Source organism: Phalacrocorax carbo, chromosome 5, assembly GCF_963921805.1.
Source record: "Phalacrocorax carbo chromosome 5, bPhaCar2.1, whole genome shotgun sequence".
NCBI classification, from domain to species: Eukaryota; Metazoa; Chordata; class Aves; order Suliformes; family Phalacrocoracidae; genus Phalacrocorax; species Phalacrocorax carbo.
Window position 1 is genome coordinate 28744865 of NC_087517.1, and position 25707 is coordinate 28770571.

The 25707-nt window shown below is 37.8% G+C and overlaps 1 protein-coding gene across 9 annotated transcripts in view; it reads right to left on the reverse strand.

Moving 5' to 3' along the window:
• RAPH1 (Ras association (RalGDS/AF-6) and pleckstrin homology domains 1) overlaps window positions 1-25707 on the reverse strand; it is a 109717-nt gene that overhangs the window by 50679 nt on the left and 33331 nt on the right. For all 9 annotated transcript variants that reach the window (XM_064451789.1, XM_064451784.1, XM_064451787.1 and 6 more), the window contains 3 exons: window positions 13750-13869; window positions 10236-10341; window positions 8840-9357 (listed from right to left, as the gene is read on the reverse strand). In XM_064451789.1, the coding sequence (XP_064307859.1) occupies window positions 8840-9357; window positions 10236-10341; window positions 13750-13869 (744 nt within the window). The remainder of the gene's footprint in view (window positions 1-8839; window positions 9358-10235; window positions 10342-13749; window positions 13870-25707) is intronic.

Here is a 25707-nt window from a genome sequence, read left to right on the forward strand (position 1 = left end):
TTCCTTGAGATGCAGCAGGACAAAAAGGATTGTAAAAGCTAGTAAACATTTCAGTTCAAGCTTAGTTTCACGACTGGTTTTAAGAAATTTAAGACTGAACTGCCACAAGAAAGAGGCATTCCTGACCCCAGCCATGTGCTCTCACATCTCTTTTGTGTGGACAGCAGTGATTTTGACCATGCAGTCCAGTGGATCAATGAACAATTAATTCAGAAGGCTTATTTTTCAGGGAGACCACAAGCTGATCCAAATCACAAGGCAGCTGCACAAACACTAGCGCAAATACAAGACGGGGCAAGATTGCCCAATTCAGCAGTAGCATGGACCTAAATTAGCATAAAGCAAACCTGAAATCCAAATAAAGTTTGTCTGCATGAAGGAGGTTTTAAGCAGTGGAATTTTCCCAAAAGAAATACAAACATAACAGGAAAAAATAAGATGGACTATAATTCCATGGAAAATGGTTGTCTGATCTGTCCAAAAAGAGATGCATTAAATCGAAGATTGAAAGAAGAAAGGGGGGGGAAACCACCCAAACTTTAGTAAGGTTAATTCACGTGTAACCACGTTAGAGAAAGAATATCAGATACTTCATCCTTTAAAGGGTTCTACCTGCAGCACAAAAAACAAGACATCAAAGCAGCTAAGAAACCTAAGGAATAAAAGTACACATAGCTGGAATTGGTTTTGTTTGAATCTGCTGCCTTTTACACTAAGTAGTAACTCTATTAAGTAACATTTGCTTATATATCTGTGGACTTCTAATCTATGAATCAGGCCTAAATAAATTACTATCATCATCAAATTATCCAAAGATCAATCACTAGAAGAGAACTGGTATACACAGCTGGAGTTAAAAGTCACAAATCTACCCTTTTGTGGGTAGCAGATAAGCCGTATGAAAAAAATTTAACCTGCTTTCATAAAGCAAACCACTGATGTGGATGGTCTAAAAATCTTGAATAACTTCTACACACATGAGACTAGTAAACATCCAACACAGGAAACTGTAACCAAGGGTATAAGTTTGGTTATCTAGAAATGAAGACTTTTCTTTGTATTTGCAGACAACTTTTATTACACTGCAACAGACTGAACACTAACCAGCACATGTGAAACTGACACAGCTAAAAGTCCAGTTGTCAGTTGTTTCTTCAGAACATGAAGGCTCACTTTTTGGGTTTAAATTCCTTTACAAACCTGATAAACCCTAGTTTTCACCCTGCAAGTTAGAATTATATGCAACTGATGAAAACGGCATAAATTCTTTCTCCTCTTAAGAGTTTAATGTTCCACAATTGGCTGCTGTGTTCTTAATTTTTGTCATCTGTTCTAAATTTGATTTTTTGGCAACCTGAAGTACGGACAAACAACTAATTTGTTGCTAATTTCCTACAGATGTATTTCTCTTCCCTAATTTAATTAGACGTTGCAGAAAAAAAGTAGAGGAGTTTGTCTTGGTTTTAAATGGACTGATGCATCTTCAAATAAATTGGCTGCTCTAAAAGCCCCATTAATTAATCACAACCTGTACAGTGATATCTTCACTGAAAACAGCAACCAAAGCATAAAACTCCCTGCAGTGCTTTTGACAAAAGTTGGTAACATCATAAGGCAAGAATTCTCATTTCTCAAGTCCGGTCTAGTGGCTTGGTCCAAGACTACTTCTTCCAAGAGGTATGTTGTGTAGATTTACTTGGTCATTGATCTACGGTATTTTGTCTCTTGCAGAAGAATCTAATAAGAGTTACAGCCTCTGAGCAACCATTTTCTTAGCTTGTCTGTATTAATGATATTTTTTTCCTCAATAAATCCTATCATAAACACAAGTATTCTTCTAAAGTGCTGTGAAACCAGCATGAAAGCAGCGAGATTTATTTGAAGACGTGGTTACTTACACAGCACCCAATTCAAACTGTCTTCTACAACTGATGAAGTCTGTGATGGCGACTTCACTAATCAGTGCATGTAGAGAGAGAGAGAAGGGGAAGCTAAAAGGATAAAAAAAGGTCACTGGACTGCAGAGTTTCCATCAGCAACAGCAGCTGTTCTACTGTTAACATTCCTAATCAAAACAGCACATGTACATGCACACACAGAAGTCTAACCATTTTAAGAGGGTACCAGCTCACCTTCTTTTCTTGTAATAAGCAACAGCCTACTGCAACTGGGAAGTGAAGGCTGATCAGTCTGAACTGTGTGCCTTCATCTTAAAAAGTCAGTACATTTTGGAGAGTAGAAACCATCAAGTGTTTGGTATCTCCAGAAGATCACAATGGAAGAAAGGCCAAACACACTGCAGACAAATTTTAACAGATATAGCATGACTTCACTGGAGACAGTCATCTCACTACTACCACATGTAAGGGGCTACCAAGAACGTTCCTGAAGAAGCAGTTTTAACTGCAGAAAAAATGCATTTGGAATAGCAGAGTTGGAGTCATTCAGTTGCTCGTCCACAAAAGACTCCAACATCACAGAACAATGAGAAAGAACAGCATTTAGAAATAGACAATGTCTTTAGCCTTCATACTTAAGGTAACAAAATATACCATAACTGTAATTTTTGAGTTGATACCAGCTTTGCCAGCCAGCTGTGTCAAACGTGACATGTTTTATACTGTCCATTTTCCTGTTCTTTCCAGGGAGGGAACTTTTAAGCTTATACATCAGTGTGAGGCACAGTCAACAGGCAATCTCAGAAGATAAATATATTCTTATATGTTTTAAGGTTCCAGATACACTTTAATCAGCGACGTCCCATGTGTAAAAACATTACAGGATAAATTTTAAATTCATGGCTATGAAGTAAGTCAGATACACTGGTCAGAGAATCAAGATTTACTACAAATCAAGACTTATTACAAGGATAATGCTTAGGTTCTCATTTTTCTTTCACCTTTTTTAAAATCTATATACCCCAATTTTTAAAACCTACCACTCCATGCATGCACAATAATTTAGATTTTCAGAACATGTCCCTTGGATTACAATTCAAAACGCTTACAAAAAAATAAAATCCCTTCCCATCATTTGCTTTACAGATTCTATAAGTATAATGTGAAAAAAAGTGCAGGTGCTAGTTTTACAGGCACTGGGTTCTAGTGCATGATATGATGAAAACTGTTTTACTCTCTTGTATAAACTTCATGACAAATAGCCAAGCACATTTGATTACCAAAATACATAGTAACGGATTGTCTTTCACAGACTGATATGTTTATCTTGGAGAATGTTTTGAAAGCCTCCAAAAATCTGGCAAGTGAAGAGTCATTTTACATGTATTTCAAGACCATTTGAAAACTGGATGGCTCACGCTTCTTATGCCAACAAAATTGGAAGCCAAACTAATGTTTCAGGATGATAAATATGCACCATTTTCCTTTACTGTTGACTTATTAAAAATACTTTGTGACTAATAATTGGAAAAAGAAAGAGGAAGAGATGGTCTAATTGTGTTTCAAATTAAGTCTTTCCATTGACTATTTTCAGCTTAGGAAAATGGTAACTGGAAACACTCCAGAATACCTTTTGTCTATAAAACTAAGGACATAATAGAACTAGCAGAAAATTTAATTTTTTTTAGAAGTCTTTAGAAGAAACACAAAACAAATGGCTGTCATGCCTTGTTTGTTGCACATCTGTGACTACTCTCACAAGTCAGACTAACATCCTTTGCATCTGCTAACCACACAAAACAAGGAACATAAGGAAAAATACTCAAACCTTAAGCCCCCAGAATACAAGAACCAATAACATTCTATTCATCTAAGAGCTAAAATAGACCACAACTGTTCTTTAAATCACTTACAAATAATATGTGAGGTTCAGCAATCCAACTCTATTTTAAGACACTGTTGCCTACCTAAGACCATCTATATTATGGGTTGATTTCTCTGCATATAGAAGCATTTAACTGCATTTTCATACAATGTAACATTTAGTAATCACACATAAAATATGACCCAAAATAATCTTTAATGGGTAGAAAAGCTTCTGCATTATACCACAGTGTAGCAAGTATTATTTTAGTGACACGTCTTTACAAGAACTAAAGCAAAATTGCTAAGGAACACAAACTTCGTCTTTCCTTATGCCCACTTCAAGTTTTCCACTTTACCCCACAGGAGTTATTAGCCAATACAGATTTGTCTATGTGAGCTGAGCTTACATTACAACTATTACTGTCATGCCCCCAAAGCTCCCTTGGTAACATTTCTTTCAGGTAAAACATTTACTCTATACTGCTGCCTTCTCTGCCAAGTGCAGGGAAGAACCTGTAGTTTTAATGCACTGGTAGTGCCCTATCATGACTTTCACACACGTATGATTCTCATACATCAAGTCTAAAACTATAATGAATTTAAGTAAAAGCTTAAAAAAAAAATCATGTAGCATTGCCAACTGCTAAATTATGCATTATCTTCGTAGATAAGTCAGAATCTCTCAGCTGTGCAAACTGGGTTACAGACATAAAAACCCCATCGTGGGGGCAGGGAGGAGGTGATGCTGTTCTGTGCCAGACCAGATGGCACACTTCAAAGTGATCTGCAACCCCTTCAGTGACTATATGCAGGGCAGTAACAATGACTGTCCGTGAACGGACCCTTTCACCAATCAGACGTCACCAGCCACATGAGCATGATCACCACAGTTCTCTATTCTCTCCCCGCTACTTTCTTCTCCTATTGCTCTATCACAGCTCACTGAAAATAGAGACAGTTTCTTGGCAGCAGAGAGACAAAAGGAAGAAGGAAAAAAGATAGTATTGGTGGGTGGAAGGGACAAGTTAGTCATATAGTCATCACTTCCCCTACCTTTAACTCATGCTATTACATCACTCATTCGGTCTACATTCAGGTGAAGTATCCCACAGGCAGAAACCAAGATTTAAAGTGTATGCCTCTCATTACACAACTAAAAGCACAGAAGACAAAATGTAACATACCAATTTAAGGAAGAACACTGTTCAAGCAAGGATTTGGGAAATAATTTTGTGAAAGACAAGCTTCAATCCAGCAAAAATTACAGGCGGTTGAGGTGGGGTGAAACAACTTTTCTTATTCAGGAATGCTTAGAGGAGGCTGAAGAAAAAAGCATACGTGCAGACAAACAACACTTAGTACCACCAAGACAACATCTCAAGACTACAAGGCAATAGTCTTTGAAGACATTAAGGTTCATAGTGTCCAAAGAGATACTGTTAAGCAAAGGGAGAAAAATTCAACAAATCATAATGACAACTAATAAAACCATGATTTCAGACAACCCAGGAAATTTCAGTCAAGTCTCCTGAAGGTGGCAGAGACAAATTCAGAATGAGAACAACAAGGATGGTCCTGGCCAATAGGACCACCGTGAGTTATAATCTGTCATGATGTTGATATATCTTCAACCCCAGGGAGTTCCTACAGCACAGACTGCTAGGAGGAAGAGGAAGATGACGACACCAAAGTGCCTGTCCAATTGCTCAGGCAAAGAGGCTTGAATAATCCATTACCACCAGTGGGTATACTCCTGCTTTGCCTTCCAGCCCCCAGATCTTGGCTAAAATCCCTGTACTGCACATCAGCACACATCAGAACCCTCTGGGCCTCTGCAATTTAGGCAAATCAGACAGAATGAGACCCAGAATAGAACTGGCAAGTTCTGGTCAGTTACGTACCAGTAAGTGCCAAAGCTGGGACAAGGGAGGAGATAAGACAGTGTAAATAAGAGCTTTGGGGAAGGAAGGCAGGCAGGAATATAGAAAGGGAAGCCATATCCTCTCATTTTTGGTGGCTGTGAAACTGCAGTCTCATTCCATAACATTTGTCACTATATCAGTCAGAAAGTAGACTATAGGTACCTTCAATGGGCCAGTGCATGGCTGTTCTTTTACAGGATTTCCCTACACTTCCAGGTCAGAGAGCTCTTAAAAAATTAATTCTGCTGTGCATTTAAGATAGATTACTACAAAGCTTAATTTCCTTTTTCAGACAAGCATTTCCTCCTATCAAAACAGTCTTCCATTTTACTTAGTTTTATTAAACACACAACAGCATAACATTAAGTTGTGGAAGAAGGATGACTATTTAAATTCCCTATACTGCCTCAAGAGGACAGAAAGGATCAGTCAAAAGGGCAGAGCTGCCAAGTCACTGACCTCTTTTGTAAGAGCCATAGCGGCAAAGAAAAATTTTAAAGGTCAGATGAACTACACACAGTCTCAAGGAAGACAGGCAAAAAGAGCTAACTTAAAGCACTATGAGAATAATGAATCACAAAACGGATCTGCTACGGCCATGAAGTAGTAGCCTCTCCCAATTTCTGCATAAATACCGGGGTGGGGCGTGTGTGTTTCCTACATGGGCACTAGGTCTTATTCAAAGGCTGCTTCCTCAGAGAGATGTCCTGCATTGGAAACAGCACCAGTGAGTCAACTGTGGGTGGGAGAGTAGAACTCAGCCCTACTAGGAAAAGGTATTTTGTTTCACAACCTAGCCATGAAGATTAATAAACCCCTAAATGGTAGTTTTCAGGCACTAAAGGAATGAAAAAGAAAATAAACTCCTTTGTTGGTACCCAATGATTCTACCAAAGAATTCTTGGGTTTCTGCCCATTTATAAGGTGAATTTCTTTTAAAAACCACCACCACAGAATCTGTCACAAACTCCAAACAAATGTGATTTTCCCCTTTTCTGTTCAGTAGTTATGAGAAAAAAAGAAGTTGCTTCACAGTAAAAAGTCCCATCCCGTCACATAACAGTTTTAATACTGAACAGCTGAATACCAATTGGGAAAAATGTCTCAGAGTTGAGCACCTTTCTCAGGCTACTGAAATTAAAAAGAACGGATAGAATAAAAATAAAGCAGCACTGTTAATGAGTGCAGAGGTTTCTGGTCTCGAGAGCAGAATTCTGCTCTCAAATTACCAACACTTGCTGGTTACCTCCTTCAAAGGAATCATTCTTATCAACTTATCTAGGCAGAGAAACAATAGCCACATTCTTATAAGAAGTAATCACTGGGTTTACAAAGGCAGCTCTCAAATGTCTTTGAGAAAAGCTTTTGGGGGTGATTTTGAGCCTTGCAGTCAGTGCTTAAGAGCTCAGAAAGCAACTGAGAAAGCAACCACAACACTCAAAGCAATATAGATTAGCTTCCTGTGAAGACAAAGCAACTTCTTGACATCTGTCTCTTGATTCACCAACATCAAGTTACTTAAATACAGCAGGTGGTTTGCTGATTACTCATGCCATGCAAAGAATTGAAAAATCTGGGACACAAGATGGGCAATCTTACTGACACCTCAAACCTATCATTCCTGAAGACAGGCTAAGATCTAGAGATACACCTGCAAAATCAACTGCAGAGATATCCTGCATTTTTAAAAATTAAGAAATTCAAAATTCAAGTTTTCCCTTGTACTATGCAAGTTATAGAAGTGATTAATTCAAGTAAATAATCTTTTTAGCCTGAGGAGGGACAAAAATGCAATACTGCCTAACTTTCTACATTTTAAAAAAATATGTCAGCACAAATAACAGTCAGGGTTCCAAAAAACCAAAAATAAGCTTTGTCATACCAAAGAAAATGATTGACAAACAAACAACAATACAGTCAATGATTACCACAGGCTGGCTCCAACACTTAGGTCTACAGCAATAATGCAGAGATTTGCATTTTAACTTTCCAAAGATAAAAGGACACAGTTCTGTCTACACCTGTTTTGCTTCACTCAATACAAATCTCCAATAAAAATATACTGACCTTGAACTTTTTATACAAAAAGTTTACCTACACTGCCACTCATTCATCTCTCACCATTTCAAAGAAAGATTTAAATTTAAGTGTGACCTTGATGAGCTGATCATTAGACTGACAAGCCTGCATCACGCTTTATATCAGATGAACTTTTGCTGCAGATGGATAGAGGTATGCTTTCAGCACAGCTCATTGAAATTAGTGTTAATTATTGATTAGAATAAACTCAGCTTGTTCCAGTTTTCCCCCATAAAAGACAACATGCATATTAGTACAACTGACTTTTGAACAGGGCAGATTTCTGTTTCAGAGAATATTTCTGTAAGACAGCTTCTAGTTTAAATTCCCTAAATTCACCAAAATATTCTCCCCATTTCCTCACACAAGTCACCAGCACTTTCAATGTTCCCCAAACTGGCTGTGCTCTTACAGAAAAGTCTGATTAAGTAATGCCAAGGCACCAAAATCCCAGATGAACATCTACTAATGTTGTATCCTAGCCCAGTTGGTTTTCTGTGTTGTGCATTGCTTGAAAGAGTTCTCCCTGTCATGCATTAAAGAAGAATATTAAGTAGCAGCAAAATAACTGGTATAGTATAGCTCCAGATAGGTACTCAAACTGCTCCTTGTGTTTCAGGTATTAAGTGTACTGTAACAGGACTATAGTCTTGTCAGCTGTACTTTTTTTCCACAGCTGTGTACACTCCTCAGATTTAAATCAAAAGCAATATATGAGATTTACTTAGAATAAAAACATTACCTATAAAAGATTAAAATCCATTACTGGCTTAGGAGGAGGAAAAGATGGTGAAAGCCCTTAAAAAAAATACACGTTCATTAAAAAGATTCCTTGCAGACAGACACAAAAACAGAGAGAGTAGCCAGAGCATGTGCAGTCCATGCAAAAGCAATCTTAATCTTTCATCAACCCCACTGTAATGAAGATGTTTAGCTAGCAGTTGTTTAGCTGGGGGGACGGACGGACGGACGACACCACCACCACCACCACCACCACCACCACCACCACACCAAACAGTTTGAAGAAAAAAAAAAAAACAACCAAACCCAAACTTTGAATTAATGACACACTACCTCAGTGATCGGTTGCCCCTGTGATGTCAAGTCCAGTTCCTGAGGTCTTGTCACCTTATCAATATCCAAGGAGTCCATGCTGGAAGCTGCAGAGGTTATGCTGGAGCGGGAGGAGTTACTGATTGAGCGCACCTCAGCATCACTCACTGTGCCAGCAGATGCTGTCCTCCTGTGCTGAGCAGTAACTACTGGTTTGGTGTCTTCTGCAACAGACTGTTGGGCTGCCTCATCCATGCTCAAAGAGGCCTTCTCTAACTGTGCAGTGATGTCATCCAAAGACACGTTGGCATGTGATGGTTTAGTCACCTTACCAGATGAGGAGGATAATCCTTTCATGCTGCTGTGCTTAGTAGAAGGTCGGCTAGCAGATGGTTTCTGAGCTTTAGATTCTGTGGCAAGGCGTTTGACTGCAGCATTGTTTGCTGAATGAGACCCAATGCTGCTGAGCTCCTGCTCTATGGAACAGAGATCAGCCATGAGGGCATCTAGATCCACAGTCTCCCCTTGATTCAGGGCTTCTGCAACAAACAAGAGGTTTCAGTATGTGCAGAGTTACTTCATTTGTCTGGGCAACTCTTCACTTTGTGTTATCAAATTTAACAGTCAGGGTAAGGGAGCAAAGGAAGCTACATTTTCTTTTCCCCACCTATATTGCAAAAATCTGTGCTCACTGCTAAGCACAAATTTATTTTCACTACTACTCTTGACTGGTCTAAGAGCAATTAAAAAAACCCGCAAAACTATTTAGGTTAATACATTTGCTGACAGAAGAATCTATGAATGTTCAGATTACATATGAAAAGTTTAAACTGCTGTCCTGTGAACAGAATCTAAATATATATTTGTATAATATCATGCCTCAAGTTTTCAAAAAAGTGTAGGTGTTTTGCTAAGCATTTTCTGCTGAAGCAATGCAAGGTATGTGACACTGCTTTAAGAAACCCACAAAATACTATACACATAGTCAAGCCCTTAAATTAAGGCTTCCTGTATTACAACCAGGGGAAGCTATTTTAAGACAAGGAAAAACGTGATTTTTGTTTAATGTGAATGCATTCTGTAACTATTTTCCTGCATCCTGTCCCATAAAGCAAGATGCACTTTCTTCCCATTTAACAGATACACATAAATTCATTCTTTCATGAGACCAGATCCCAGAACATGTATTTCTGAACAAACACTGGACTACAATTCTCAGACACTACATGCTGTAAAAGACACTGCTTTAGGATACTAAAAATTCTGTGCTATCAGAAAGCAATGACTTCAGCAAACATGTTCTCACTTCAGCTAGAAGTGTATTTAAATGCTCTTATATTTTACAATGTTCTCATTTGTAGGTGACACAGTTTTTTTTCCTAAACTAATATTTGAGGGGATAAATGATTCAACAAACCATTCAAATTGTACATGGAGAAGCGATATGAGAAGTTGGCAAGATTGGTTTCCTGACGGAGAGGTGATCTCTTCACTGGTGCCACAGGCTTGTCTGTATCCAAACTCTGAAATAGAAGAAAAGAGTTTGACAAAGAATTAGACATGCAAGTCTTCAAGATGAATGAAAACTCATTTTCTCTAAGGTAAATTTTTCTGGCATTAAAAAAACCCATCTTTTTCAGGCTTTAGACTGAAAATATATGTCACCATGCCACAGAGATTTAGCTTCAGATACTTAATGGAGAAAAGATGTTAACCACATTCTGGATTTTTTAGAATCAAAAGGACAGAAGCATATTCCAAATGCATTTTTAAGTGGTGTTGCATACTAGCTAACTTTGAAACACAGACAGCTGGCTTACCTGTAACAACTTCTCTGCAAATTGCAGAAGTATCTAAACACATTCAAACTGTGGCACCTTCTCTAAGAAATGCATCATTAGCTTATGAGCATAATCATGGCATAAGCAGACAAAAGCATTCAATGAAGAATTCTGTTTTATTAAAAGGGATTTTAAATTGGCTAAATTCAGACATTTTTCTCAATAAGCCTTTCCTGTGAAAAATGCTAAATTGTGAAAGCAAACCCCAGCCAGTTTACATAGGATAAGGTTTTTTAGAAAAATATATGTTAAAAAAAAGAGACAAGACATCTTACTATGCAATACATTGAATTGTTATGTTACGAAGGCTAGTACGGGCATAATATTATAATAAATACCAGCATTTTTGTAAGTAGCAAGCAGTAGGGCATTGTGATCCAACTGGTGACCCAAGAGGTACACGACAGGGTCCAGAGCTGCTGTCCTTGGAGTGCCAAGTGTTACATGGGAAATCTAGCTCGACAGGCTTGCAGAGGGTTTGAATTTAAGTAATGCCTGCACTGATAAAGCTTTCCTGAAGATATGCTTGCCTGAAAGAAGCATCTTCTAGGTCTAACATAAGAATTTCTCACCTAAGCTTTTTATTTCCATTTTCTACCTCTTACTCAAGCCTATTAAAAACCGAACTTACTGTTTTTTCCCTTAATATTTATTTTTACTGAACTCCCTTCTCTCCTCTCTTTGGCTTGAACTTTTTTTTAAAAATCACCTTATTAGGAAGTCAATCATCACTTAATGGGAAGCCAGTTATGCAGCACCGTCTTCCATCAGGTGAAAAAAACCTCACCTCTGGTACCTCTGATGGAGGTTACATCTTGTCCCACACAGAATAGCTGCAAGAAAAAAAAAAACCAAAACCCCAACCTCATAATAAAAAATATCTATCTGTAACCCGAGAGGCAGCAGTGAAACTGGACACAGAAGAGGCAAGTTAGGGCTCATTCCTTCAAACTGAGCCCATAGACTGCCACAAAATATTTCCTGTAAAGCAAATGTATTCTGGTTAAAAGCATCTAAAATGTGTTTTACTAAGTTTAATAATAATAAACTTATTTCACATCCTTGGAAACGCATGTGATATGCTCTCATTATTTTTAGAGCACATTCTCCATAACACATTATGATGCTAAACTACCAGATTGGAGAACCGCTGAAAACTGCAACAGCACCAAAAGCTTACTTCTGAATGATCATGAGAAGCAAGGTAAGATTTCCTTCATTTAACCTGCACCATAGAGCAGAATAAATGTTAATGCACTCTGCATCAGTGCCAAACACAGCTCACATGTGCTGCAAATTTTGTGACTATTTTATTAGACCAACAGTTAAAGAGGGCAAAGTGAATTCAAATGTTCTCATGGGCATCTTAACAATTACAAATCTTTTAAAAAGCACTTCCATCTGGAAACGAATCTGGGTCTTACTTTCAATCCCCCTCTCCCCCCAAATAAACATTTAGGAAATCTAAAAAGGAAGTTAAAGTTCAAGGAACTCAGAGACAAAAAAATCCCCTTTCCTCCCACTGCTCTTTGGGACCAGTTAATAAATAGTAACAAATGCTGAGACTACAGGAGAATGCACTTTGGAGCTCATTAGCGCTAATCACCCCCTTTTATTGGGACAGCTGCATCAAGACATGATCACTGTCCAAACCAACTGAGACACAACTAACTGCATTAACTTGTTTATACAAAACCATGAGGTCATTCAAAGTTTTGGGGGAAATGTAATTTCTCAGTAGTCGCAAAAGACAGAAGGGCAACTGTCAGGCTATGCTGCAGACTGTGCTGTACAACAGCATGAAAGTAAGAAACAAATCACATGGGTCCTCCCCTTAACTATTTGTTAGTAGGTTTTATGAATTTTGCACGAATCAGCACACAAATTGAGACATCACAATAAAGTCTGTATTGTCAATAGTGTACCTGTAAAGCCCAAATAAAGTATGCTTATATTTCTAGGCTGCTCATACCTGAAAAAATGGGGCATAGAACAAAAGGCCAAAGACCAATTACCCGTTGTGCTCCTCTGAAGATCCTCACTCAAGGTAATTTACAGAGCCATGCTTTCAAAATGGTTCCCACTTATTAAAAATCCTTCAAAGGAAGTTAAAAAAAGCCAACAAGAATTACATTATACAGATTTATTTCACAGTGTCTTCCATTCACCTCAAAAGGCAGGATTCTCTGTTGTCCTGCACACACAAGTTCTGGAAAAAAAAAAATTTCCCCTAGAGTCCTATCTACATTTAGGTATTGCAGGCAGAAATTTAACCAGAAAATAACAGAGATGAGCCTGAATTTGAAATGCTGTCACAAAATTAGCTAAATTTTCCTTCGGTCTTTGCGTAAGATGAAGATGAGAAAAGCTGCCTCTTCTCTAGGCTACTGAAACTTGAGGTATCGTATCTTTGCTTAAATCTAGTGACAAAGAGGGAGATGAAATGCATTATTCAGGAGGGCCAGCTCACATGGCTGAAAAAAACACAGGAGGCAGTCACAGAGAAACGGCCTACCACCCCATGAGTCTGGCATACCAGGCAAAATACAAGATCTACTTGTGAATCAAAGGAAAAGCACTAGACAGAACAAAGTGCCAAAAGATGTCCTATCAGCTGCCTCTCTGATGCAGGAAGAGTGCTCTGGAGTAATGGTTAGTCCTCTACAGTTTATCAGGGAACCCTAACGTGTCATCAGGGGCAACATTCACAGTTTCTCCTTCCTTACTGCTGTTGAGGTGCAACAAATAAATGCTGTCACAGCTGGACAATGTCCAACCATATGTTTGGAGATACAGCCTACCTCTGGCCAGGTAGAGTCAGTGTTTCTCTACATATGTGAGGACAAAATACCAATTCCATAGTTGTCAGGATGAATTATACCCTTTGGGAAAGGTCAAACTAAATTAATTTCACAGCTTTGATATGGGGAAAACAAGCCAATTTAGAAACCTTTAAAGGGTACTGAGCTGGTCACATGCTACAGTCTACCTTGCTGCAAGTGGCAGTTCTAAGTAGTTAGCATCCAACTGAAAAGAAACATTTAATACTTATAACGAATTATTCTGTGAGATGAGTGAAAACTCCCTAACCTGTGTGAGTTTGTCAAGTTCCCCCAGCCAGGCCCCAAACATCTTGTCCAGATCCTGATCTTCCTTATCGCTGTCTTCTTCTGCACCATGGTCAAGTTCTTCATCTGATAATTGCTCCATCTGAAAAAAGCAAAAGTTTGATACTCAAAATTGTATCAGCGTAAGAAAACTGATGTCAGCTACTAAGTTTCTGAAACAGTGTTCTGAAGTCAAAGCACATGTCTGTCCATAAGCTTTATAAAATTGCATACATTCACTGTTTATTATACTGCTCACAAGTAAAGAATTAGTGTGAAAGCTGCAATGGATAATTACAAAGCCATTCTTGCAGCTCACTTTTGTCAGAATCATGCAGAAAAAGATGAAGAACAGAGTCCGCAATATTTGATACACCATCAGGGATTATTTCATGCTAGCCTTGCACGTGCATTCATTGCCAGCTATTGCTGGCAAAGTCTACTGATGTTACATTACAAAAATTCAACTCTTGTCCAAGGAATTCAGCTGACCACAGTTAAGCAACACCATCCAACCACAGGAAGTGCAGTCTCACTGCACTGCAAATAGCTGACTCCACATATCTGTAAACAGAAATGCTTAAACAGGACACAGAGAATGCCAGCGATACATCCCATGAGACTGTTTAAATCTTGGACACTGTCCAGATTGCTTCAGTGATACTACACAATTTTTACCCAACAAAGAAACTCCTCCCTGGAAGCAAAGAGTCACCATTACAGCTATCAGACCCTCCTTCATTCAACAAATTTGAACGACGAAGATAAAAACTTAATGTTCTGCAAAAATTATGTTATGACCTCAAAGGAAATTAATCTAATGTTAAATAAGCCTCTATTCTCTTCCCCAAACATGTCCTCCAAGCCCCTTATATGGAGCTAAGACACACATGCCTTCCTAAGTACATCCACACTGTTAAACCCAGGATCTGTTTTAGAATGAAAATTTACATACTTGGGGGGAAAACAACACAGGCAATAATTTGGGAGTGCTCAGGCAATACAGAAGAGTAAATGAAGTAAATATGATATAGGATGTACATGAGAGACATGAGAACAGATTGCCACCAAAAGCTACACAAAAAACTCATGGCGTGCTGCACAGCTTGATTTGGTCAAATCATGGGCTAGATAGTCATTTGCTACATAGCTTTCAGAAAGCACCAGTTTACATTTTGTAGATTTAAAAGCAAACCTTCTAAATGCTAGTCTTCAGGAAAAGACAAATCTTGGCCTGAAAGACAACACAGTGTTGCAGAGTTTAACCAATGAGATGTTACAAAAGATGATAAAGGTGATCACAGAGAAAAACTGTTCAATCCTGTTTTGACTTTATATGACAACAGTTCCATGAAAAAAATCTCCATGATTTAAAAATAGCGTTTCCTTCTATTTATATATTGTTTATATTTCATTTTACCTTGATAAAATAATCAGGGAACAGGAGACTTACAGATGATCTACAATTCTAAGGTCAGCAGAAGCCATTGCCTCCCACAGATGCATGACCCTGCCACCCAGCTGCTCTAGGCAAAGCCACTTCAGTCTCCTACTGAGATTTTACTTTTGTGGGAAAGCGCAGTGCAGCTGCTTAACCTTAAAAAAGGCAATAATATTAAAGCTAACCTGGCATAGCATACTGTACCGAGCAAACACTGAACAGATTATATTCACCATCTGAATCTCATTTCTTCCAACATTTGTTCTGAGTCCTGCAAAGTACTTCTAGCACTCCAGGGAAGGGAATGAAACCCTTCCTAAAAATCTAAAAGTGATGCTGAAATCCAAAAAAAATGCCAATAAGCTTATGTAATAGAGCTGCATCCTACTACCAAGACTGCACCAGTTTATGTTCTATAAGTCAGGCATGCCTCCCCCTGCAAGATTCCTGTTTGTGACGTCACCTGAAACCTCTCCCACATACAGAAATGGAGACAGCAGGGTAGCACTAACTCATACTCTGCCTGAACTTTTGCAAAACAAACAGAAGCTGGATTCCACTTTCACACCCCTTCAAAGCTTTGCTTTACTACTCCTTAGGCTTTTATGTGGACCAGAAATACTGTAAATTGAAGACAAAACACATACTTAAGTTGACGTGGTCAAACTGCTGTAACACTGTTCACATTGGACAAGCTAGCATTTCTCAATGTCTTGATACACTGGAAGCATTTTTATTTGAAGGCTAAGGGAAGCTATTAAAAGTGTGCCTTAGGAAATCTGACTATGAACTGGTAAATGAAATAAATGGAAACTGTGATATAAAACAGACAGAGCTCAGTATTTACAGTTACCTTACACTGCTAGCCTTCCCCTCTTTGAGCTGTTTTTGCCACTTACCCTACGGTTAGACAGGAGTTGTTTTGCAGTGCATTCATTCTATGGCACTGTTCATAACTCATCCCTTCATTGAGAGAGAAGCTTGTTCTTTTTACTAATATTTCTGAGGATCTAAGCTGTGGAAAGAAACCCGCATTCTCAATTTCCCATAAACTGTTGCTTTAGCTATTTTAACTTGGCATCAGAAACACTGCTTTAGTTCCAGTTACTCTGAAGACAGAATTAGCAGCCTAAAGAAAACTTCTACAAGTAAAGTACTGTTGTGTCAGCAAGTCTGGCACTAAACCCTGTAGTATTTGCCAGCTCCTTGTAGTCCCCACCCAAGCTTCCTAACGTCAGCTGCATTTCCTATGAGCCTGTCAACGTTTGCTTGCAAAAGGCACACAGAAGATAGTGTCTCACTTAAGAAACAGCTAATATTAACTTGTTAGTTCTGAAAAAGGGATCTCTCTTAGCACAAGCTCCATTACTAGGAGACATCTCAAAGGACATTAATTAAAGGATTAATTCAATAAATTAAAGCAGAGACAAGATGCTCAGATAACAGTATCTGAACTTTTTAACAGAAGAACTCAAAACAGCTGTGATGCATACTCTTTTGTTACTAAAAAGCTTGAAATTTTCCTTTTTACAGACATTTTCTTTCTCGCTGTTGTCAATCACAGCAAACATGCACCGTACTTCGGCAAATCATCACCTAACTGGGAGTTATCACACCTTTCTAAGAATATGACATTTTTATTTACAAGACGACAAGTGGTCTAAGTTTTAAGGGGGTGGAGTTGGTTTTTTTGTGTTTTATTGTTTTGTTTTTGTTTTTAAAGGAATCATTAAGAACCAAGTTAGATCTAAGAAATGGAAAAGGAATAACTGTTCTAGTCTGACACCATGAAGTAAGCCACTTAAACTCTGCTATCCTGCAAATGGTTTAGGAATGTAAGTAGTTGTTGCATCTGCTTAGCTCATACCAGGTGAAGTGCCAAAGTAATTTTAGGATTCAAGTTATTTTTCAATACTTCACCTTCTATTCTGTCCAAGTGTATGCCAGAATAGAACTTAATGAAAATGAGCAGCATCATTCTGGGATACCTAGATAACGTACAATGATGGTATAGTCTTCCATATGCAAGTAAGGCTTCCTGCATTAAAGTGCAGTCAATGTACCATTTCATTATCCACTGTGAACTGCATCAGTCAACTTTATGTGTTTGAAATGGTATTTAAACAGGCAGAGCCATAATCACTGTAAGTCAACTGTCTAGTTTCCAATAGAGTTCATCAGGTTTGTTCACCTTTAAATCCATGAAGCACGGTATGCCAATTTTATCTCATGAAAAATTACTGAGGCTTTCATTAGAAGTCACCAGTTATAACATTTAACCATAACCTACTACTTTAATTACACTGTAAGGAAAATAACTTACCAATAATTCAGGAAAAAAAAAGGAAACATTTACTTAATGCTTCAAATATACCATTTTGACATATTCAAGAGACAACACCATCGCAGAATTCTGCAACTAACAAGCTGCTGTCATCAGAAAGCAACAGCTGATCTTTGGAACACAGGTAAGTTATAACCAAAAGTGTCTTTCACTGAGACTCCATTCTGCAGACTTGCACTTTGAGACAGTAGTTCCTACCTTAAATCAACCCAGTTCAAGACAATAAGAAATTTTACTATATTATCAATATTCCCTTATAATGAAAACACTCTGCACCAAAAAAAGTAGTTGTAAAAGAATCAGACTATGGGATATGGCTATACCACACCTAATGATGGAAAGTTTGTCAGAGAAAGAAAAATAGAATTCTAAGTCCAACTGGAAACACCAATGTGCTTAAAGGGTCAGCAACAAGAATGTGTTTATTCACTGTAATTTCAGAAGCACGGTAATAAGCATTTTGAACTAGAGATGCTTACATATGTTCAAAGGCAAACGACAGCATAAAACCCCAAAATGAAAACAAACCATCTATCTTTCAGGCAACTGATGTTTTCACCCTGAACCTTTCTTATTATTTAAACATAAGCTTGTACAAGCTCATGCTTGTTACTGAACTAAGGATTGTCTTCCTAAAAACAGCTATGGAATTTGTTACAAACCTATTACAGGGATGCAGTAGACAATACAAAACATTCGAAACACCATTTGAACAAGGAACTGGATTTCAGAATTTAAAAATCTAGCCTCAGAAACCGAAAGGAACTATATAGCATACTCTGGTTTGGAAAACATACTCTTTTAGAGGTGGTTTGGAAATCAGAGCTTCTCTTCCATTTGTGATGATCCATGTGTCATCATGCCAGTACGCATTTCCGTTTTAGAAGTTGTACGTGACTGAATACTACAGTAGTATATTGTATGAGCATATAAGCACAGTGCACACACATAACCTACTAGAATTGTAGTCTTGTGTTTTTCACGTCTAATACTCATTCACCTCACTGCTTAGAGAAATAAGGTTACTTACACAGGAAAAAAACTCAAATGCTTTCACAAAACTGACAGCCAAAGCTCACATCCATATTTCTACACAGTTTCTTGAAGTTCTGATAAATAATGAAAGGTAGTTTGAGCAAATAATTTCTTTCATATTAATACTCTGTCCACATGACAGGGACCAATCAAATCCAGCATGATTTTCAGTAAAAAATTAGAAACTGACTGCTATAACTGACACTAACATTTCTCCTTTGAATTTAATACTGCAGCCCACTAAGCCAATGATACAGTGCAGATCATTTGTTTCAGTATTTCCACGCTCCTTCTTAATAAGCATATAGCATTCTTAAATGAACTACTCCTGAAAAAGGGATTTGGAGCGGGATTACAAAGTTATGGGAAATTCTTTGTGCATTATCCAATGTCCTATAACCCAGTTTACATTAAAAGTAATCTAGATGAAAACCTGAACAAAAGAGCACTTGTTTTCTTTTAGCTTCAAGTGGTATAGGTACTAGCTGAATACATCCCAAGGCTCCTACAGCACACAGACATTCCAATGCCTCTCAAATTCAAAAGCTGAGGTACAAATCTGTCAGCCAAAAATATTCAAATTCAAAACACCCCAAATAAAAATCCTGTGTCAAGTGAAAGCCTGCTTTTCCTATTTTGAGCCAACTTTGAGTTTTGTTTTTCTTTTTTCAAACCATGCTTTAGGCAATAGTTTTCCAGGCTTGTAGTCACACAACACGGCGAAAACAGATTGAATTTTTGATAGAAGATAAGCTTTGGCCACTTCAGTAAAAGCAGAGAGATCTTTTATGACCAATAACCGTATATGTTTCTGAAATCACTCAGGCAATGACTTTAATAGTTAAAATTCTATTTTATTATTGTATTTATGTATTATACAAAGATGGCATCTGTTGCCACATTTTGAAAATCAAATAATGTCTGTGTACTCTTCTGTACCAGTTAAAGGAGTAAAACTATTTCTGCAATACAGCTTTAAAAATAGAAGAATATTGAATCTATACCTTGCACATACGAACAGATTCACATGCTCAGAAGTACTGTGGGTGACCTCTTGAGGTCCTGGACAGCAATATCTATCTGCCCTAATGTAAGATCCAAGAAAGAAATAATTGCATCTAATCATACATTAGTAGATTGAAGATATAAATTAAGGCGTATAAAGCATTCATAGTTACTAATGTATTTCATCACTGGGTCACTGGATTATTAAGGAATGTGACCACCATTGATTCAAATCTAATACCTGTTTCCTGCCCTCCTCTCCCCACCCTCCCCCAACTCATTAAGGATGTTTTCCTTATGTCAACACATTGTCTGCCACAATTCAATTGATCTGTCTTGTCAGGCTCAATGGCATTCCAACTATCAAGGAAGCATGGGACTCAGCATTACTTTGGAAAAATGACTTTATTTAATTCCTTACTTATTTCTTAAAATAAACTGATTAGTAGCAGTTTGGAAGTAGGGTTGGCCAAAAGGAATGAACAAGTGTTCTTCAAAACTAAAATAGGGCTTTAGACTTCAATAAATCCTATTATTCAAACATAGGAAGTCAAGAGCAGATCACGAAATGCTTATTCAAAGCAACTGGGAGAGGAGGACAAATAATTACAGAATATGTAAAAAACCTTAAGAAGCAATGTGCAGTTTGAGCATATTTCATTTTCAAGTATGTTACTTTATATCAGGCAGCTGGTCTGGACTAAAGAAACCCAGCAAGTATGAAAACCAGGCATCCTCACTGTAAGGCCTTATTCTCAGGTTTAGCTGGGAGATACAAAACTCAGCAGCCCACAATATTCCCGTCCTTACCCACCGATCTGTGCGACATGCAAGAATGTATCTTTGAAACCACAGAGAAATGTGGTTTTCGTGTCTGAAAATTAACATTTTGAACTGCGGACAGGCTAGAGTTTCAATAAAAGATCAATTAAGAGCTGCTGAAAGCAACAGTTATTCGGTCAAACGTATGGCATAATTTCTAATGCTACTCTTAAAATTAAGCACATGCCTATACAAGAACTCACCTTTGCCTCTAGCTGTTTGTATTTTAAGTCCAGTTGAACAACAATCTTTTCACTAAGCTCTTAAAAATATTTTTCTTTACATTATCTATGGGTTTGTAATTAAAATATTTATAGCAACACAAGTGAACACATAATTTACATAAATTTTAGCAACTGCTAATTAAACAATTGTTTGAAAAAGCAATTGGAAGAAAAAAAAATCTTAATCAGATATCAGATGGTAACATCAAAGCTAACTGTCTCACTGTTCCTGGCATCCCCCAAAATACATCAGTGCTGTACACAGCAAATACAGGTTTTCTAGAACTCAGTGTTGTTCATGGGAGCATTGTTATGCCTTTCAGATTGTAACATGCTGTGCGACAGAGATTTTAACCAGGAAAGCCAAACACACCATGGTTACTCTCTGGTTTTCTACAGATCAGCACCAAATCTATAGAATGAAGCAGACAGTGTGTTAAATAAGGATATGACAACACAGTACTCTTCAGAGACAATACAAATATGAAAGAATAAAGCTCTTTTGGCAAGCAAAAAGCATGAAAAAACAGAACATAATTCTCCATATTCACATCCACTCCAGCTGCCGATTAAATTTGTATTTTATCAAAATTTGCACACTCCCTACCTTTAGTCGACACAAGCACCCACAATTTCCCTGAAATAAACAAAGATACTATAATATTAACTTAATCATCTTGATTTCTAATGAACAGTGGGACATACTTGTTATGTGCCACAGCACAAACACCCACAAAATACCAGCCTGCCTGCCCACCCCTTCTTTGTTTGAAAACTTGAAGAGGGAGTTAAAATGCAAAGTGGATCAAGCAGAAATCTACCCTATATTCCACAGGATTGGTTTCTCATTATCACTTAAGCTGTCTTTGTATTACTGTTACTTCTATTTGTATCAACTCTAGCTTTCCATATTTGCAGCCTGAAATTTTAAGTCTCCATAGTGTGATCCTTGTATATTGAAACACATTTAAAAGATGTTTCTTCCTGTAAGAGGGGACATACCAAAATTACTGAAACGTCTACTGAAGAATCTAATTACATCTGAAATTTGTGCTGCTGTGAGGACACACAGTAAAACCTTTATTCCTTCCAATATATTTCAGTGCCTGTCTCACATCTAGCCAAACAGATGTTGCCTTGAGAAGAAGAGGCTTTATCAAACACTGTGTCCCATTTCCTGAACCAAAATTCCAGCCAGAGTACCCAAGTGGACATTAAATTCATTCCCATGAAAAGAGCATCCTAGATTACATCATGTCTCACAGCAGATTCTTTATGAAGACAACCTGAAGACAGCTCTAAAATACTCCTCAGCCAGAGAGCATAAAAACAAAACTTGCCTTAGCTAAAATATTTTTCAAGGAAAGGGTAAAATATAGGTGTTCCCTAAAACAATGACACTCATTAGTTGCAGAAGCAAACATCTTAGTCTTACCAGCTAAGACTAAAGAATTTTCAGTGTGAAAACAGAGCGAGATTATATACGCTAGGAAAATGTATAGCTTTAAATCTATATTAAAAGTATAGTCTGCCTTCAGTAGGCAGAGAGGTACTTAAAAACATACATTAGCTCCTGTTTTCCAGAATCTTCATTATGCAGTTATTATAACACAAACACTATTGTAGCACCTCATCTCTTCCCATTCACTTTTAGCTTTGGAATGATGTCCAAAAAAATAACAACAAACATTAACAAGTTGATGCAGCAAGAGTGGCAGAACTAAGTTTAGTGTAGTAACTTCAAGAAGTGTATGTCTGTAAATAATTTTTTAATGTAACTAATCTTGTTGAAATATTAGTAGGAAGTAGACAGAAAATGCATTTTGTATTATAAATAAAACAAAAATACCTTAGAGCAGCTGCAACCTTGAAAGACGGACAGCTATATGTCCAAAAAAGGTTTCATAGGCAAGTTAAGCTTTATTACACAATTTGAGAATGTACAAATTCAAAGCTTTGAGGGGGTTATTTACGCTTGCCGCCAGACAACATGTACTCAACAATATTTGAAGAGGACATAAACACACAATCAGGTCACTCTGCCTTAGAGGTTTTCTGGTAAGTGGCAAATTTTGCTTAAGTAAATGATCATCAAAAAGCACCTCTTTCTCACCCACTGAAGAACGCCAAGTGACTCACAAGTTCTGCTATTTCAGCCCTGAGTTTTTCTTTCAGAAGAATCCATCCTACAAATCCTCAAGGTTACACTTCCTGTACGTTGCAGGCCATTAAACTTCCCCCAGGTCGAAGGCTGATGAAGCCTCTACAATAAGTGAAATATTACTAAGCAAATTAAGTTTCAGATGCCTCTAAGAGATCATACTTGGTCCATACAGATTCAGAAAAAGAAAAGCCCTCAGGTATTTGATCTGAGGGATAGAGGCAGAAGAGATTTCAGCCAACTCTAGCCACTAGTTCGAATGCACACAAGACAGACTATGCAAGCATGTCAGAATGAGGATTCCCTACCTCAGACCACTGGGCTTCTTGCTCTGCTTTCCCAGTTCTAGCTATGGCCACACATTTCAGGAAAAGACAACACTTAAATATTTCATTAACTATGAAAGTGGGGGAGTGAGGAAATGTACATCAGCATAGGGAGAAGACAAATATTCCTGATCACAGCAGGCAACTCACTTAAGTCCTGAAGCATAATATTCAATTACAGTTATTATCGTAACACACAGCTGCAAATTATATGAGAACACTAAGGGTAATGTACGCAATTTTTTGTCCCCAGAGTACCCAAAGAAGTGCATGAGAGATCCAGAAGTGCACATCTCCTAACAACACAGTGGACTCACACACAGATCAGCCAGCCTGAAGCTCCACTAAAGCTTGTATAAAACCTTTAGAAAAGGAAACAAAGAACTCAGGTGTCTGAACTTTTACCGAAACTTCCCAAGGGCTTAATGATTCATGTAAAAATGCAAGCCTTTAACATCTTTGTATACATTTATCATCCAAACTACACCAGACATGTTGGAAGTATGAAGGAAGGAAGATTTCCACTTTACAGATAAGGGCCATGGCAAGGAATACAAAGCAAACTGCTCATGGTTTGTGAAGACAGAACAAGGAAAACTGCCTGCACATCCATAACTGTACCTTCAACAACATTTTGCATGTAATAACAGAAGATAAAATCTGACTAAATAAGCACAGAAACATGCATGGTATTTTACACAACCAGGTAAAGGATTCTATTTTCCAGTGAGGACATTTTCAGACATACTACTAGCAATAGTCAAAATGATGATCCAAAAGGCCTAACCCTTTTTTCAAATAAAACAGCACCTAATTCTGCTGCACCTCATTTGGCCCTCTCTCTCCTCTATAGTTGCTAATGTTGACCGAATTATAACAGAAGAAAAAAAAAAATCAAAACCAAGCAATAACACACAACAAAATCAAGGCTGTCTTATTCTGTAGGAGGGCCACACAACAGCCTTCACAAGAAGAATTCAACTGAGACATAAGCAAAACACCTTTTTGTAATGCATATCTACTTTCTTCTCTCTCAAGCAGCATACAGTTCCATTCCTGTCCTTGCTGTCCAAAATGCAGGTTGCATTGACTAAAAGTTGAATTAACTATTTGCATGCAATGCAAAAAGAGGTACTTCTATGTCAGTGCGATCGGTAAGGAAACCTAGTGAACAGGAAACTTCTTAATTCAGCATCAGCAGGTGACTGAAGCAAGATGCATGAAACTGCATGAAGGGATGTGCACTCTGCAGGAGGGAACGTCTCAAACAATACATTAGAAGAGACACAGCATGGAAAAACAGCTTTGTATACATCCATAGTTAAACTTAATGGGCACTGAAAAACACTTGTCAGCTGCATTTAAAGGAAACCTCTTTACTACCAACACTAAACTAAGCACTAATTAAATAATGCAACAGAAGTAGGTGAGACTAGCCCATGCACAGGTGCTGTACATTCATGACATTCTGGCCAATCCCTGAATGATAGCTCCACAGGTACCCAATCTACCACACTGCCCTATGGATCTTCTCTTCAATCCAGAAAAGCACTAGACGGCACAATGTAAATTAATTTTTATGAGCTTACTTGCCTCTTGCAACTTCATCCATTCCAGAAAAGATTATGTAGTTTGTCTTCTCCATCAGCAGAGCAAGAATACCAATGAATTTTGTTATAATATTTGGCCTTACGCATAGATCCCAGGAAATACCCAAATATTCTTGTACCTGTGGCCCAGTAATAACAATCACAAGGCTAAGAGCAGCACTTTCAGGCTCACCCTGCACTTGGGAGGGGAAGAAGCATTTTGCCAACCAATCGCTGTAAAATTCACATCCCTTTACAGACCAGTCTATTGTGCCTATGCAGGGTCTTTTTCCACCAGGAATAGATAGTCAAATTTGTTTTTAAGTCTATACTAGGCTGTCTTTCAACTACAAGAAAGTAAAATAAAGCACGTAACTGCCAACTACTTGTAAAAGCTGGACATCTTAACAGTGTTTATAGAAGACTATATATATGAAGGATCAAACCAACCAGCAGGAGGAGGTGTAAGAAGGTCATGGGTCAAATTACACTGCAGGTAAGAGTATTTCTTCATAAGACTCAGAGCTACTCAATCCTTTAGCACTGTTAAAACATAACTTTTGCCCAAGGGACCCTTCTCAAAGGTTAAAAATAATCATTATGTCAATGCTTACTTAAGATACAGCACCAGACACTGGCAATCTGTATGATGTGGGTACTTTCTAGACTCAGAAGCAGCTGCCAAATCCCTTTCAGCAAGGGCCTAGTGACAGCCTATGAACCATGGTTCAAAAAAATGGAAGAGTAGTGCTTTAGCTATGATAAATAAACAACATTCTTCACATGTTGCTTTACATAAACTTTCATATCAGGGTACAACTTCTTTACACTAACCTCAGCTGCAACAGGCTGGAAGTTGATTTAGGATTTCTGGTAAGAATTAAGATTACACTGAAGAGTTGCATTTCACTATAGCTGGAACTAACATCTCCAGGAAAAAGAAAAAAAAAGGCAAAAGAAAAAAAAAATCAAAAGTCACAACTGTGTATTTTTC